The sequence below is a fragment of the Telmatherina bonti genome (genome assembly GCF_933228915.1).
Source record: "Telmatherina bonti genome assembly, chromosome: 2".
In the NCBI taxonomy this organism is placed as follows: domain Eukaryota; kingdom Metazoa; phylum Chordata; class Actinopteri; order Atheriniformes; family Telmatherinidae; genus Telmatherina; species Telmatherina bonti.
The window spans coordinates 38,350,292-38,367,242 of record NC_136620.1 but is presented as its reverse complement, the minus strand read 5'-3'; the positions used below and the strand labels follow the sequence as shown (position 1 = coordinate 38,367,242).

The 16,951-nt window shown below is 42.3% G+C and overlaps 1 protein-coding gene across 3 annotated transcripts in view; it reads right to left on the bottom strand.

Moving 5' to 3' along the window:
• srgap1a (SLIT-ROBO Rho GTPase activating protein 1a) overlaps window positions 1–16,951 on the bottom strand; it is a 96,906-nt gene that overhangs the window by 53,965 nt on the left and 25,990 nt on the right. For all 3 annotated transcript variants that reach the window (XM_079249967.1, XM_079249968.1, XM_079249969.1), the window contains exons 2-3: window positions 7,709–7,904; window positions 85–247 (exon numbers count right to left, since the gene is read on the bottom strand). In XM_079249967.1, the coding sequence (XP_079106093.1) occupies window positions 85–247; window positions 7,709–7,904 (359 nt within the window). The remainder of the gene's footprint in view (window positions 1–84; window positions 248–7,708; window positions 7,905–16,951) is intronic.

Sequence of the window (16,951 nt, the reverse complement as noted above, 5' to 3'; positions counted from 1 at the left end):
CAAACCTAACTTTTTCCAACTCTTTCCTTCTCCGACATTTCCAACTAAAACCACTTCTTCAACCTTTGTGTTTTCTGTCTTCACCTTCTTGAGCAGCCGTGTGGAGTCTTCACTGATCTGCATGAACCTCATGATGACATTGTTGAGGTAGATGTCGCTCAGAGTTGCGTGGTCCTTGCTCTCCCTCCTCACCTGGTTCAGCAGCAGGTACCAGCAGTTGACCGGTGACAGCAGGTTCTGGTCTTTCCTGAAATGGACAAGAAGAATCGATCAGAAGTCAGGAATAAAAACTAACAACCCTCTGGCTCATCATCACACGTTAGTAATGAGAATCAGAAAGTCGATGCATTTTCTTTAATGAGCTTTTAAACAATAATTGTCATTTCAGGCAGGAGACTTTTTTCATAAACGCAGTTTGTTCATAAACACATGAGGCGTAGGACAGAACCATCTGGCTCTGAGAAACCCAACAATGACAACACGGTGAAGTTGCAAGTACTTTCTACCAATGACAGTTTTGGGGCAGCGCTTTTGGAGCGATCTGAGCCAAGCTGACGTCCTACAAGCAATGGAAAGCGTGCCTGAAGTTAGAGAAGCCACAGATGTATTTTCAGACAGGCTTAAAAGTTGACTTACGCACAAGCCGTGACAGCAGAACACAAGGACGGAAAGACGAGTTGCAGCAAAGGGGTAAGAATAGAAAAGCATCGGGGGGAAAAAAATAAATAAAAATACAGGAGTCTGAGAGACGTTTCCTGCGCTGTGTGCACGCTGCTTCCAAGCTAACTGGAGGACATTGTCCAGGCCAGAGCGAGCTGGGGCCCTGTGTAAGCACTGGCCTGCAGGCACACTTCCTCTGGGTTAATCTATAACACTGCTCCTGCCTGCAAAAACCTACCACACAATGTGAATGTGTGTGTGAGTGTGTGTTGGTGAGGTTTAAAGCCTGGGTCTTGGGTCAAGTCCTGCAGGAACCATATGGAAAGTCGCCTCTGCTCCCCTCCTTTACAAAGTTCGTTTGCATAGACAGGCAGCACTTGTCAGCACAACAGGTGAAACCCTGCCCTCTGCAACCCACCCAGCCATGAACTAAACTTCACTAATGGTGACACATTTGCTGGAGGAGCAGAAATCAGGCCAATGAATAACTGATAGAAACATTCCAGAAAGCTGAAATGTTTCCTGATACTGCAGAAAAACAGGAAGCGAGCTGCGTCTGAGAGGGACCGTGCACACATGGACATGAGACGCATCCGAGAGCAATCATTTCCAAAGACCAGGAAAACAGCATGTCAAAGTGATGCCACATGAGCAAAACACATGCGAGGTTGTCTCAGAGCTGCTCCGCTCTGCTGGACAGCATCACACACACGCACACACACACACACACACACACACCGTCAAAGAGCAATTACCATAATCCTTTCTGCATTATGTAGCAGGGTAGTGGAATGCTTCTTTTCTATGCTACTAAATCTAGACATGTGAAGGTAGTGCATGAGTGCATGTGCAGATGCACACAGCTCAGGTGGTCCCTGTCATGAGGGTGGAGGTAACACATCATGAGCCTCTGAATAAAATTACCCCCTAAACTTCAAAAGCAATCCTCAACGTCTCGCTCCACGTTCTTCCTCTTCCACAGAAGCCATCGCGGCGGGAAGCAAATCTGCTCTAGTGAAAGCAAAGTACTGGTTTCTGATGGTTTAACTGGCTTTGAAGAGATATACCAGCACACACCTGCTTTGAAGAGATGCTGATTTCCATAAATAAAAACAATTTAGGTGTTTTTGTTCTTAGACGGACCGGCTTAAATAAAACCGGAGATCCTGGTTTTAAAAGAGGACGGAGTAAGAAAGTGGGTGGGAAGCTCACTCACAGGCTGGGATGACATAACACCCCCTGAGAGTTGCTTACCCCACATAATGGCAGGAAAATCTCTCAATGTCATCATCAACCCCCCCCCCACCCCTCTTCCAGCCAGGGCAGGAACTGGGTCAGACAGCCTCACCAAACACTAGCCGCCCCCCCTCCAAGAGGCACAAAGGCAGGTATGAAAGGGGAAACTAATGTCCAGGGGGGTGCAGAGAACTCATTAGCAACTTTTCTCCTATCAGTGTGCACGTGTGTGTTCCATCCACTCATGCTGTGGAAATCAATGAGTAAGTGGGTCAATGTCAACATAGTGCTGCTGTGGATGCTGACGAGGGATAATCAGCACTTCAGCATGCAGGATACTGAAGCAGGAGCTCTCAAACTGGAGTGAATAATCCTTCATTAATAAACTTCCGCGTGGTTCCTAACTGGACTACGGTGTGGCCTTAGGGGGGCTTCTGGAGTGACGTGACCCCCCCCGTTCAGCTGAATTTAGGACATATTTAATCAGAAAGACAATGTCAGTGAGAATGGGAAATAATGCACACATGACAATCCCAGCACACTGCTGCGAGCGCCGTGTGGCTTTATGCAACACACTCCACACCTTCTTTTAATCCTCAGAGACAAAGCCAGGAAGTCTTTTAATCAGAAGCTTAATTCTACACAAAAGCTTCCTGTTTAAGAGCGTCCCAAGTGCGGCTTCGGCTAGATAAATTATTCAACGATTCTTCTGTGTCTCCGTGTCCCTCCCTGAACAAACTTTGCATTATACAATATGTGGCTGTCTGAGTGTGTGTGTGTTTAAGAAAAGGCCGGAGAGAAAAGGAGGAGTGTTTACTCGCATTTGTTCGCTGGTTTGTGTGTCTGTCGTGCAAACAGCCGTAGAAACACAAATAGATGTTTTCTCAACAAGGTTCTGCTGTGTGTTGGACGCTGCGATGCCGTCCGGTTGTTTTGTTGTCTTGTTGTTAACGTTTCCGCTATTTTCAGGAGCTGCTGCTGTCCGTTTGTCCTGTAACACCGTTTTATCTATTGAAAGTAAATAAAGTTAATATATTCTGTCTATATTCAAATCCATTATCTTGCTGGTTTGCCAGGCTGGACAGCATGTCCAATGTCCAGTTTCCTCACTGTGCAGCTACTTTCACACTCAACTTCAGCAGCAGACTGAATTAGTCTCTGATGATGATGAGAAAGAAAAACATAAATCACAAAGATCTCGGTATTTAACATAAAGGAACAGCATCTGATTTGAATGCATTATATTATTAATTTATTACTTTAAAAAAAAACCCAAACAAACCTGTAGCTGGATCCAGTTAACTTGTGTTTCTGTGCAGCAGCAAACAGCTACAGTCACCATTTTACTGCAGTTTGATTTATTATCGTGAACTCGTTTTAAAATGTAGCTCAACTCTTTAGGGAAGCTTCTGTAAAGGCATCATCAGTCATCATCACAACTTTTCCCCTTCGTTCTAGAAGCAACATGTGCTCCTCTCCTGCAGCGAGTTGCTGAAATACCCCACAGGAGGCACAAAGAGTGTGATTCCTGACACACAAACCTGATTTCACTCCACGGGAGGAACTTTTATTCTGTGTTTCATGGTTTGTAGTATTGTATGAAATACACCTTCAGGTAAAGATGTAGTTAGGAACAATTTCACATAAACAAACATAAAAGGGAGGGATACATGCAGGGTAAAGCAAGAAGAATAAGATTGTGTTTGTAGTTTATTATTATCTATTGGGAAAGGTGTGGAACCACTGGGGTATAGCATCAGCTTCCACAGTTACCTGTCGAGTAGCAGCGTCAACAAACACAAATGAGAAGCACAAAGCAGTTTCTACATGGAAATAAGGTACAAAAGTTGCACAAATCCTGCATTTTCATGCTATTTTAGGCAGCTCAAATTACAGTTATACAAATAAACAGCAGCTTTTCTTCCAACTTTACAGATATTATATATCAATATCAAACATATTTAGCTGTTCGTTTTGATACTACAGCATGAAAACTGGTTAGAGCTGACAGAAATAACCTCTCTTCCTCACACCACTGACAAATCTGTCCAGTGAAACAACCCGGGGGAATACTGAGGCTGTACTGTACGCGTGCTGATGTGAACACACACAGACACACAAAAATGAACCACATGATTTAAACTCACAGGAAGGTTTCCAATGTTTTTCCAAATGTCCTGTATTTACTCAAGAAACACTCTGGTAGCCACTTGCCAAATGTTTACCCAGCGAATGGAGTGACCAGACTGTACATCACACAATGGAAACCACAGTAGAGTCTCCACACCAGTTCTACACATGGACCCATACAGCTGTTAGAGCCATCGCAGCTCCAGACGGAAAAGGAGGGGGGTTTTCAGAGACAAAAAAAGGACAAACATATATTTTATTTTCGCTCCCTCCACAAGCTTAAACAACATGCTAATGCCTGCTTTTTCCATGAGCAGACTTCTAGAGCGCATTAAGGCCAAAATCTGCAGCACGTTTAACTGTGTCAAGATCTATAAAAAGGCTCCGAGTCAAACTGTGATGCACAGAAAACACAGAGGAATGAGGGAGGGAAAAGTGAGAAGGAAAACAGAGGAAACTGGGACAGGTCAGAAAATAACCAGAGTTTTCTTTTCTTCTTTTAATTTACCTCCATAAGTGCAGCTAGTAGACTGTGTGTCAAATGAAATGAATGCAGTTTTTCTGTGGTTGGTCAGAAAGACGAACCACAGTATCACAATGGAGACATCTGCATGTATGTATCCAAGCTGGAAAGGCCTTGACTGGTGATGATATGAATGGGCAGTACTCTGATTACTTTGTTACATCCCAAACGTTTATTCAGTTCCTTCTTTATATCCGTGAGCACATTTTGTGTTGGAAAAATAACTCCAACACCAGCTGATCCATGATTCCTGGTTCTGCAGCGCTGCCATGTGTGAGCATTATTATTGAGCTCATTATTTCAGATGCTGGAGCTGAACGATCCGGGTCATTCCGAACAAGTCAGTAACATAACTCAAAGTGGTCACTGACAAGCGACCTCTTTCTTTCTTTGGATCTGCGCACCTACGGCGTGAGAATGGGCGGGGCGATTTTCAGGAGAACTGATTGGTCAGGAGGTGGAGCTTTTATACTTATTGATCCCTTATCCAGAGCGTAACCTGCTCCGGAGCAGGTTCGCTGTTCACCGTGGTCATTTACCCCAGTAAGATGTGATCTAGCGTGGGATAAGGCTGGGCGATTAATCGGATTTTAATTTCAACTACGATCTGGGTTTTCAACAATCAAATAAAAATAAAAGGGTGTGATTATTTTTCTCTTTGCAGTTTCCTCTCCTGCTGTCTTCAGTTGCCTATTGAGTGTCACTGGCATTGCAGCGCTGTGCTGTAAACTCCTCCCGTTTGTTTTCATTCACTGTTGCCAACTTGGCGACTTTCTCGCTAAATCTGGCGACTTTTTTTTTTTGTTAAAAGCGACAAATCTAGCAACTTTTACTGGAGTTATTGTGGACTTATAATAACTTATAATATATGGACTTTTCTGGTGTTTTGGCGACTGACTTGTTCTGCAGTTACTGTAAGGAAGGAGCAGCGGGAGCCTCTCCCGTCCTAAAGCACTCCCAAGCGGCCAGTCTCAGTCGGCTCCGGCTGCAGGTCAATGTAGAATAACTGCAGTAGGTTGTGGAAGTTCACCTAAACATAGTTTATACCATTGTCAGTGACAGCTGGCTCCATTACTTTCCTATACATAGTTCGGCGAGTTAAACACTGTAATATCCCTCCGTTACGGGGTGTTACCATAGCAACGCGTTAACCAGCTGGTTCAGATCAGCCGTCTTTTAACAGGTGAAAGAGAAACGCGCTGCAGCCTGACAGCGGTTGTTTGGCATAAAACGTACATCCAGGCCAACGTAAAATAGTTCTTATATAAGCAGTAAAAGCGGATTAAACACCTCGGAACCGTGCATTAGACGGTTATAATGCACGACGCGGAGTCTAGAACACCACGACGCGCAGCGTTGTTTAAATAATCGAGATCTCAATTTCAGTCAAAATAATTGAGATTATAATTTTTATCATAATCAAGCAGCCCTAGCGTGGGAGTCCAGGAAACCCAGGGTTAACCCTCCAGGTCTCAGCTTCTCCAGAGATCCTCCAGTTTATGGTTTGAAATCTGGGAAAGTCACCTTTTCTGAATCCACTCCTTTGTTTTCTCAATGTTAGGTCTCAGGTTCCGTTACATGTAAGTCTTCACCCATCTGTACATTCAGAGCACACTAAAACAGGGTTTTACTCGGTATTGTGCAACATTTCACTGCATCCATCTTTTCTCTTCTGACCAGTTTTTCTTCTGGAGGGGATCAATCACATGATGAGCAGTGTCTGGGTTCTCTCACATATGTAACAGAAACCATTCCCAGCAGCATGTCATGTAGCTTTTAGAGAAATGACCTCCGACAGGCTCGATCTGTGTCTGGTTCCTGAAGGGCTGCACTGATGGCTGCTCTCTATAAGGTTTTCCAACTTAAAAAGAAATATCCATAGTGACCACTAAGTTGCTGGTTTCCCGCCAGATGAAGCCTGTTTGTGCTTGGTAATTCTATTTGGCTGCACAGCTGCACCTCCGAAGCCTGTCAGTGGTTCTGAACTGCTTCCATTTTAAGATGTAGGAAGCTGCTGATCTGCTCAACCCTTTTGTTACTAAAATGCTCTTTTCTTTATATCTATATAAAGCTACAAATCTGTGAATAATTAAAAGCTAAATTACAGACATTAAAGATGCATTACGTAACTTTCTGACCTTAAAACTCCACGTTTCCGGGCTTGTTCGATGAAACAGTGACATCTATCGCGTGTATTTCTAGAGCCGCTGCTGAGAAACACTATACGACTTTTACACCTTGGACGCGGTGTGACACTTTGCATAATAAGGAACTGGCTGTTTAGAACATGCAATATCACTGATTCAGGAAAGAAACACAAGAAGATCTGCTGGCTGGAGAGAGCTAACAGGTCAGGTAGGATGCAGGATGGATGCAGAGTTAGCCGTAGATAGGGGGCACTGGCAGGAAAATGTCAAAGGTTCTGTAGTGTGTCTGCAGCAGGTCCAAAATTCTGCTGCGCGGTTGCTGACTCGATGCAACCGAAGGGCTCATATCACGCCAATTCTGAAAACTCTCCATTGGCTCCCTGTCTCTTTTCGTGTGAATTTCAAAACCCTGGTGCTCACTTTTAGAGCCTTGCATGGCCAGGCCCCTTCCTACTTAAGAGACTTGTTGTGTCCATTTACCCCCATGCGGAGGTTGAGATCGTTGGATCAAAACTTACTCATGGTCCCTCGTTCTCGTTTTAGGACCCGAGGAGACCGATCTTTTCAGGTTGTTGCGCCGAGGCTCTGGAATGATCTTCCACCCTCCCTACGTTCGCTTGAGTCTGTTGATGTGTTTAAGTGCAATCTTAAAACCTTCTTGTTTCGGCAGGCATACCCAGCTGTGTAGATTAGGGGTGTTATGACCAGCAGTTTCTGTGTCTATTTTTATATATAGTGTTTTTGTTGTATCTTTTTATATGTATTTTATTTTTGTATTTTGCTTTTTTGTGAAGCACTTTGTGACTTCTGTCTGTGAAAGGTGCTATATAAATAAAATTTACTTACTTAAAAAATAAATGTAACCACTGAAGTGCTTTTATATTTGACCATGAATGAAGGCTGATATGGTGCATGAGCACATGAAGCCAATCACAAGTTAGCTTCACTATCAGAGACTTCTCAGAAAACTTCTCGCTAGCTGCAAAACTTTCAGAAGACAGCGTCTCCTCACTTGTACTGCTGGTGATCCTTGGTACTGCGGGTCTTTGCCATGAAGCGCTCGGCCAGTTTCTCCAGGTTCCTGGAATATTCCATCTCAATCTCTGCCTTCTTTCTGAAGAAGTCCTGGAGGTCCTGCAGCAGCTGGACTCGCATTTCTGTCTGCTGGTCCAGACATTTCTGTTGCTCCACCAACTGGGCTCTGATCTCTGCAAAAACACAGGAAAGAAACAAATAAAGACTCCAGCTCACATAAAAAACACTGAAACAGGCAGAAAAACAAGGAAATTTTAATTTCAAAGTATAAATATTCCAATAAACATGACAAGCAAACAATAACAAGGAAATAATGGATGCTACCTTACTAAAAATATGTTCATTTAATGTCATCTTAAACATTCATGTTTATACAAACACTCAGCTCTTTTAGAAGAAAAGCGCGCTTTATCATCAAGCTGTATAATCCAACACAATCATAATCATCATAATCACAAGAGAACAGCAGAACAAACCCAAAACACCTGATTATGTCCTAGTTTTGGTTTCCTTCATGCTTGTAGAAGCTGACATAACCAGCAAAATCTGCTCCCTGCTGTTTCTTTAATGCTGAAATAACTCAAAGATGGATGCAAGACGACCGCCACCGTCCTGAACCAAAGGAGAAACCCAAATATCCAAACACATGAATGCACCACATCCAGGCCTCACTTAAACAAGAACCACCTCTTCACAAGAACCGAGCCCAATAGGAAAACGGTGCTCTGAACACACACATGCACCTCGCTTCTTCGACCACAGCCACACACATAGTGTTTGCTCTGTGCGCTCCATCTTGCCCGGACCTTGTATAATTGATTTTTCCTGAAGGAAAGTAGCCTCAGCCAGATGTCTAGAGCAGAGGAAACAGATTAATGAGGTGATTTAGAAGCACATGGACACAAATGGAGGCAGGTGATCCCACTTTGTAAGGGTGGGGCTAAAACATGCCCAACATGCCCCCACAATTGCATTCACTCACTGCAGTAGATGTCATCATACAGACGATTAGCCATTTATGGGAAATCTAAGAAAATTTGGGAAATAAAATTAATGTGATCAAATAGAAAGAAAGATCATGGCTTTAGAGCTTGTTTATGGTGAAAACTACAGAATAAAAGAATAATAAAAGGCTTTTCTATTTTATAGTTTATTTGACTTTTTCCTTCAGTTTAACACAAAGAATGAGCTGCTAATATATGAAAAATCTGTCAAAATAAGTTAAGTCCTATAAACAGCTTTATAATAATAATAAAAATGTTGTTTAGCTTGTTTGAAAGAATTAAATAAAAGCAACACGGTGTGAGGTTTTCTTTATGCATCTACAGGAAGAAATATCAATGGGCTTTACACTGCAACATAATTATAATAAACTCAGATAGGATCATTAGTTTCAGTCTGATCCATAAAGTCGAAACTAGCAGCTCATCAACTACTAGGAGTGGGAAAATCGAACCAAAAAATCTGAAATCGGAAATTTTAAAATCAATTTATTTTGTTAAAAAAAAATCTATATTTTTCCAAATAAATAAAATGAATGCACGATCAAATTTTTGTCATTTTTATTGTTTTTAATTGATCTTTATACTTGTTTTCACGGGCATTATAGCAGCAGAATGATGGTCTGGCGACTGCGTTGATTTTTCCTCATTGAAATAAAGAAAAATGACGAGCAAAAAAGTTTTATACATTTTTTTTGTTTGTTTTTAATCGACAAAAATCTGCAATATCGGAGAATTGATCGAATCGCAATTTAAATCAAATCGCAATTTATATTAAATTGGGACCCAAATAATAGGAATCGAATTGAATCGGGACAAAAGCATATTGCCACACCCCTATCAGCTACTGTACAACAATCCCTCCAGGGATCTTTCAAGCACTCTTAGCTTTGTTTTTCTTGTTTTTAAATGCACAAAATATCCTTGTAGTGTTTCTACAAAAAGAATATTTCACAACTTATCCAGCATTTATAGCTCCTTTCAGGTAAAAAGGACAGAAATAATCAGGTTCTTAATTATTCAGAAAAGCAAATGTTGGAAGAAATAAATTACACTTTCTAAAGAAGGTTTCATGTTTGTTTGTTATATCTTCTAAAATCAGTTTAAATGAAATAAACACACTGGCTGCATCTCTGGTTAAATAAAGTCACACAAAGTAACTGCATGATGTTGAACAACACGTGCTGCTGATTTATTTCCATCCGACACTACAAACCTAATAAATGTCAAGCGCTTTGGTTTTCTGAACTTACGGCCACTTTAAAAACTCTTTCACATGTAGTTGTGGTGTAGGTGTGGAATACCCACCGATCCCCTAAAACCTGCAAAACGAAACACATTTATGTCCCTGAAGTAAAACCTGAAGTGAACCAGAGCTTCAGGTTGTAGCGGTGAAACAAACTAAATGCATGCTTTCTGAATCTTAATATATTCAATATATTTCTTTTTATTTAATGCACCAATTAATGCCTCAGTAAAGTCAATCATAACAATGATAAAATAATTTGATGAGACAATTAAAGAGCGGTAAATGCATGAAGAAGAGAGAGGCAATCCAGTTACTTAATAGCCAATCAGCTGCTGACTCAAATAGAAAGCATCAAGTCAAAGAGGGCTGAGCGATGCATACAGTCATGGCTCTGGATGCAGTGATCAAATTAAATAAAAGGCTTTGCTCTCTAAATCAGTCTTGAAGGCTCTAACTCTAAGGGGGGGGGGGGGGGGGGGGGGGGGGGTTAACACAACCATTGCAACCATAGCTATGATGCAAAGTGCAGTACTGGATCATCTGACACAATTACACTCATGACTGCACAGGGAAACTCATTAAGTCATTCATTTTCCAAATCAAGATTTGGCCAGAAGAGCTGCAGCGCCAACTTGACATATCGGGAAATTAATGCTAGAAGTCAATTACCTGCTAGAGGAAATTACAGGACTGCTGCTGTCTACAAGTAAAAGTGGTTTGGGAATCAACTTTTGCTGCTTTTCTTTTTTTTTTTTTTTTTTTTTTACAAAAACCATTATTCTTCCAACCAATTTTCTGTACCTCAGCCATCCAGATGGTGTCAACCACAATTATCTGTTTTGTAGTTTAAACTTAGACTTGCACAAGAAAACTCTTGTAATTTCTCACTTCTGCTGTTTAAGATATCAGATTATTTAAATGTCCGTGTTTTTATTGCAGCCACTCAGAGATTTCCATTCGTCTTGGAAGCATTTATGAGCCATGTTAAAATAAACTGCTCTTGACTTATAAATACCACAGTTCAGCTACACTGTCATACCAACAAATATAGAAAATAATCTGCATAAAGAAAGAAGGAAAAAAACAAGTGCACAAAGACCAAAGAGCACTTTCTCACAAATCTGAGTGGTTATAAAAATATAGAACCGGCAAACATCTGCTTCATGGTTTTCCGTGTTCACCACGCCGCCTCAAATGTCCGACCAATCACACGATACTTCTCAGATCCCCGCCAGCTCATTGTGTCGACAACTGTCTTCATCTACATCTGCGAGAACAACATGCTTCCCGTGGAGTACATAGCAGGCTTTAGGGATGCTGGACATGACTCGGAAACAAAGAGGGAAGTTAATGTTGATGTAAAAATGACGAGTCGAAAAAACAAGTGCTATGAGGGTGTTTTCAAGCAATTTCATATAGTTTTACTAATGTAGGAACATTTCATCCAAAACTCCCTAAAATGTAGCTAAACTCTGAATACTTAAAACAGATTTTTGTTTATGATGAACATAATCTCAGATTATGAACAGACAGCTACATGGGAGACAGACGGTGTGATCTAACCCCACAGGCAAATATTTGAAGTGAAAGATGAAGTTACTGTGCTTTGAGCCCCGTCAAGCCTTTTGATCTTAGCAAGGCTTAATGCAAAGCTGACGCCAAGAGCGACGTCAGGTTTCTGACTGCTTCGTGGAACAGAATGAGCAGACACACACGGGGCCCGTCGGTGCTTTTAAAACTCTAATCAGTCTAATCCGAAGTTTTTCTTAAACTACAATCATTTTCATGTATTATTGAGTCTTTCTCCATGATTACAGTGTGAATCCATGCATATGTATCGTGGGGAATATGTCGGGGTGAAGCATCAAAGTAGCTTAATTTAATACCACCATAGTTAATAGCTGAAATAAAAAGTTTGCAATTAATTTCTTCATTTCCAAAGCTGCATGAGTACATTTTTTCTAGGCGATTCCAAGCTTGTGTCAGACCAAGAGGTTAGCAGCTTGGAGCATTAGAGCCTATAAAGTTGTCAGCAACAAATCCAGCTGACTGATGGGCATCCAGTCACTGTGGCCTAGAATGCACATGGTGGTGATGTGGACAATTACAGAGCACTACACAGCCTTTGTGCTGATCGGTTTGATCCAAAAGCCCTTTTGTTTCTCCACTGGATGTTGTCCAAGTGCTCCTTTGGAGGACGTATCACATACTTCCCATAACCCCGTTCGTGGCGACAAATATGTACAAAGTTGCAGTTCAAACGAGCTTCTGATTTGCCAGATAGGCCTGTTCCTTTGTCAAAGAAAGTGCCTTGTAAGCAGGACGGGTACTGACCCGCAGTGTCAACCCACAGAGAGAGAGAGAGAGAGAGACAGCGAGTGAGAGACTACAGGCTTCAATAAAAAAAAAAAAAAAAAACATTAAAAAAAAAAACTCTGTTGCTGTCAGTGAGACAGAGAAAAAATATTTTCTCTCTCTCCTGAACTAATACTATAATCTATCACTCAATCGGCCTGTCTGAAAAGTATCCGTCACGCTTCCTAAAAGCAGGAATGAATTTCTTTCAATTTCAGCGTTTTCCTCTCAAATTCCTCCGTGTTGATTACAGTTTCCTTCACAAATTATCTGGGACACGCTGCACCTCATCAGTCCCATGGCTGCATTTCCACATGCACAGTATCTCATCAGCAGCACCTGAAATAGCAGTTGAGGCCCATAGAGGAAAGATACAGGAGGGTGCCCGGCCTCACCATCTGCTTCGGATCTAGGTTTTGGGACTAGGGGGAGTTGTCTGTGCCTCCTTTGGAGGCTGGATACAAGACAGGATAAATACCATCAAAGGTAATTATGAAATGGACGATCAGTTTTTAACGGAGCACAAGCTTTCAATTACTGATGGATTGGGATCAGATGCCAGAACAAGCTCAGCCTCTATGACATGTAGTCTTCTGACATTTTTTGGGGGTTTGACGACCCAACAGGGCCCAAGTCCCGTTTTTAATTATAGTGGGGCTATCATTCACAATGGCGCTTCTTTGATAGATGCGTAGCATGTGGAAGAAATTATACATAAAGTAGTTTTATCCATGCAGTTAAATTGTTAAAAGATGTGTCTGCCAATCTTATAATAATCACAAAAGCATGACTCATCGTGCTTTGGACTGTTGTGGGGGTTTCTGTTAGATGTGATAACTTGGGACCCCCGCAACCACAAGCTGAAGAAAAACAGATGCTTGCTGAACCTGACACTTAGTGGGATGGATGGATGGAGGTACGGACAGATGGATGGATGGATGGATGGATGAATGTATGTACGGACAGACGGATGGGTGGATGGAGGTACCATATATTACAAACATACAGGACAGAATTACTTTGATTCATGTATAATGTATGTGCATGTGCGTCTGTATATGTACTTGTTTCATGTGTGCATATTTATACATGTACATGTATGTATGTATATACATCTATGTGTATGTAAATGTGACTGTACATAATTATATGTATGAGAAATTTAATTTAATTTGTGGAAATGATCACAACCAGTTAAAATGTGGGAAATGATCTATAAAATGAACGATTTGAGACATATGGCATGCTATGCTATGACAATGATTTTTTTCCTCTCTTTTTTCTTTTCATTGAGTATCGTTAGGAAAATCAAATAACCATTTCTATGTGCATTATATATATATATATATATATATATTTTTTTTTTTTTTTTTTTTTTAAAAAAGGGGGAGATATTACAATATTTTTTTCTTTCCTGCCCCTTTTTGAGCATGGTGCTCTGTATTGTTTTGTTTTTGTACTGTAAAGTCTTGTTTTACCTTTTGTATGACCATGTGAGAAATTAAAAAAAAAAAAAAAAAAAAAAAGGTACCGACGGACGGATGGATGGATGGAGGTAAGGACGGACGGACGGACGGATGGATGGAGGTACAGACAGATGGATGGATGGATGTACGAATAGATGGATGTACGGGTTGATGATTAATGGATGGATGGATGGATGTACAGGTGGATGGATGGCTGGCTGGCTGGCTGGCTGGATGGATGTACAGGTGGATGGATGGCTGGCTGGATGGCTGGCTGGCTGGATGGATGTACAGGTGGATGATGGATGGATGGATGGATGGATGTACAGGTGGATGATGGATGGATGGATGTACAGGTGGATGGATGGCTGGCTGGCTGGCTGGATGGATGTACAGGTGGATGATGGATGGATGGATGGATGGATGGATGTACAGGTGGATGGATGGCTGGCTGGCTGGCTGGATGGATGGATGTACAGGTGGATGATGGATGGATGGATGGATGGATGGATGGATGTACAGGTGGATGGATGGCTGGCTGGCTGGCTGGCTGGCTGGCTGGATGGATGGATGTACAGGTGGATGGATGGCTGGCTGGCTGGCTGGATGGATGGATGGATGTACAGGTGGATGGCTGGCTGGCTGGCTGGATGGATGGATGTACAGGTGGATGATGGATGGATGGATGTACAGCTGGCTGGCTGGCTGGCTGGATGGATGGATGTACAGGTGGATGATGGATGGATGGATGTACAGGTGGATGATGGATGGATGGATGGATGGATGTACAGGTGGATGGCTGGATGGATGGATGTACAGGTGGATGGCTGGCTGGCTGGCTGGCTGGATGGATGGATGTACAGGTGGATGATGGATGGATGGATGTACAGGTGGGTGATGGATGGATGGATGGATGGATGTACAGGTGGATGGATGGCTGGCTGGCTGGCTGGCTGGATGGATGGATGGATGTACAGGTGGATGATGGATGGATGGATGGATGGATGGATGTACAGGTGGATGGCTGGCTGGCTGGCTGGCTGGATGGATGGATGTACAGGTGGATGATGGATGGATGGATGGATGGATGGATGGATGTACAGGTGGATGGCTGGCTGGCTGGCTGGCTGGCTGGCTGGCTGGATGGATGGATGTACAGGTGGATGATGGATGGATGGATGTACAGGTGGATGATGGATGGATGGATGGATGGATGTACAGGTGGATGGATGGCTGGCTGGCTGGCTAGCTGGCTGGCTGGCTGGATGGATGGATGTACAGGTGGATGATGGATGGATGGATGGATGGATGTACAGGTGGGTGGATGGCTGGCTGGCTGGCTGGCTGGATGGATGTACAGGTGGATGATGGATGGATGGATGTACAGGTGGATGATGGATGGATGGATGGATGGATGTACAGGTGGATGGATGGCTGGCTGGCTGGCTAGCTGGCTGGCTGGATGGATGGAGGGATGCTAAACCCAGAACCTACAAGCCGTTGGGATCTCATCTTGTCACTTGCCACCCTCGTACTCCATCTTCTTTCTACCGCAGTAATAATTAGAAACATACAGACATGAAGAAAAGATTCCAAGATGACTAAATCTTCACAAGACTTGCCATGGCATGCCAAGCCGAGGAGAAAATGGGGACACGTTTGGAGAACTACAACAATTTGTACTGGAAACAGTCCCACCCCTGACAGAAAATGGTTTGTATCACTGTAATGATTAGAGAAGCAGTCTGAACAGGTGGGGTGTCGCTTTGGAAAATGGCATTATGCCTTTAGAACTCAGTGAATTATATTAATCCAAGTTATATTCCTGCATTATAGTACCATCCAACATAAAGACAAGAACATGCAATATTCCATGAAATGTTCTTTAAACGCAGCAAGTAAAGGTTTGATGTCATGTTCTGTGCAACAATCACAAACTTATAAAGTTCTACAGCAAAAGTAACCTGTCCAGCAGGGGTGTCAAACTCCAGTCCTCGAGGGCCAGTATCCGGCTGGTTTTTGTTGTTCCTCTCTACCAACACTCCTGATTCAAACCAAATGGATCCAGCAGCTTCTTGTCAACCTGTGTATTAATTTGAGTCAGGTGTGTTGGAGCATGGAGACAACAAAAACCTACAGGAAACCGGCCCTTGAGGACTGGAGTTTGACACCTGTGCTGTACAGTATTAGTTCTTTAACAACACTAGTATAATAATGCAGGTTATCTTATTAACCATCATTAGACCCACTGTGACGTCATCAGAAATATTCAACATGGAAAACAGAGTGAAGGGACTAAAGCTAAAGAAGTCACATGAGTCCTTGTGATGCAGAGCTTGTGTAATGACTTCATTAGGCTAGTGGAACCAGTAAAAGGCTCCTGAGGACAGTGGTATATTGTACACTGTAGGACCGTTTACCCCCTCCCCCCGCTGCCTTACATCTGGGTCTGACTACTGGACTGAGCAAGACTGCACTGCTGATTGAGTGTCATACCCACACTGCCTAGGATTAAAATAGGCCGAAAATGAACATTTTTATATTAAATAAAGACAACTTGAGGAATATTCAAGTGAGTGTAAAGTACTAGAGAACTGCCTCCAAAGTACAACTGATTCCATCCAATCTGAAGTCTTGAAGCACACGCAACATACTGCCAGCTTTGCTAAAGCATTTTAACTGAGAATATTACAGAACGGCCCATGTGGTCCCCATTACAGCATCTGACTGACGTCCTGGCAGCTTCAGAAACCACAGAGGGGCTTCCAATGGAAGTACAGTAGGCTGCTTTAATCCTAGGAATGACAATCAGCATGGAAAAGAATGGAAAAGTGCCCGGCCCAAAATCCTCTGCTTCTTCAAAACCTTGGAAGCTCGACTGATTTTTTTTTTAAAGGGTTCTTATTTTATTCTATTTAATGAAAACAAATGCAAATCTCTTGGGTGAAAAGAAGAAGAAAAAATATTTTTAATAAAGTTTTTCCCTTTTTTTTCCCCAAATAAAAACAGAAAACCAAGTTTTTGCTCTGTTACAATTATTCGATGGATAATGGAGAAAAACATAGGAAATGCAGTAACGACTGTGAAGGGTTGTATTTTCTCACATGGGCTCTAGATCATTGTGGGCAGCAAAATCCAAAGAGTTAAGA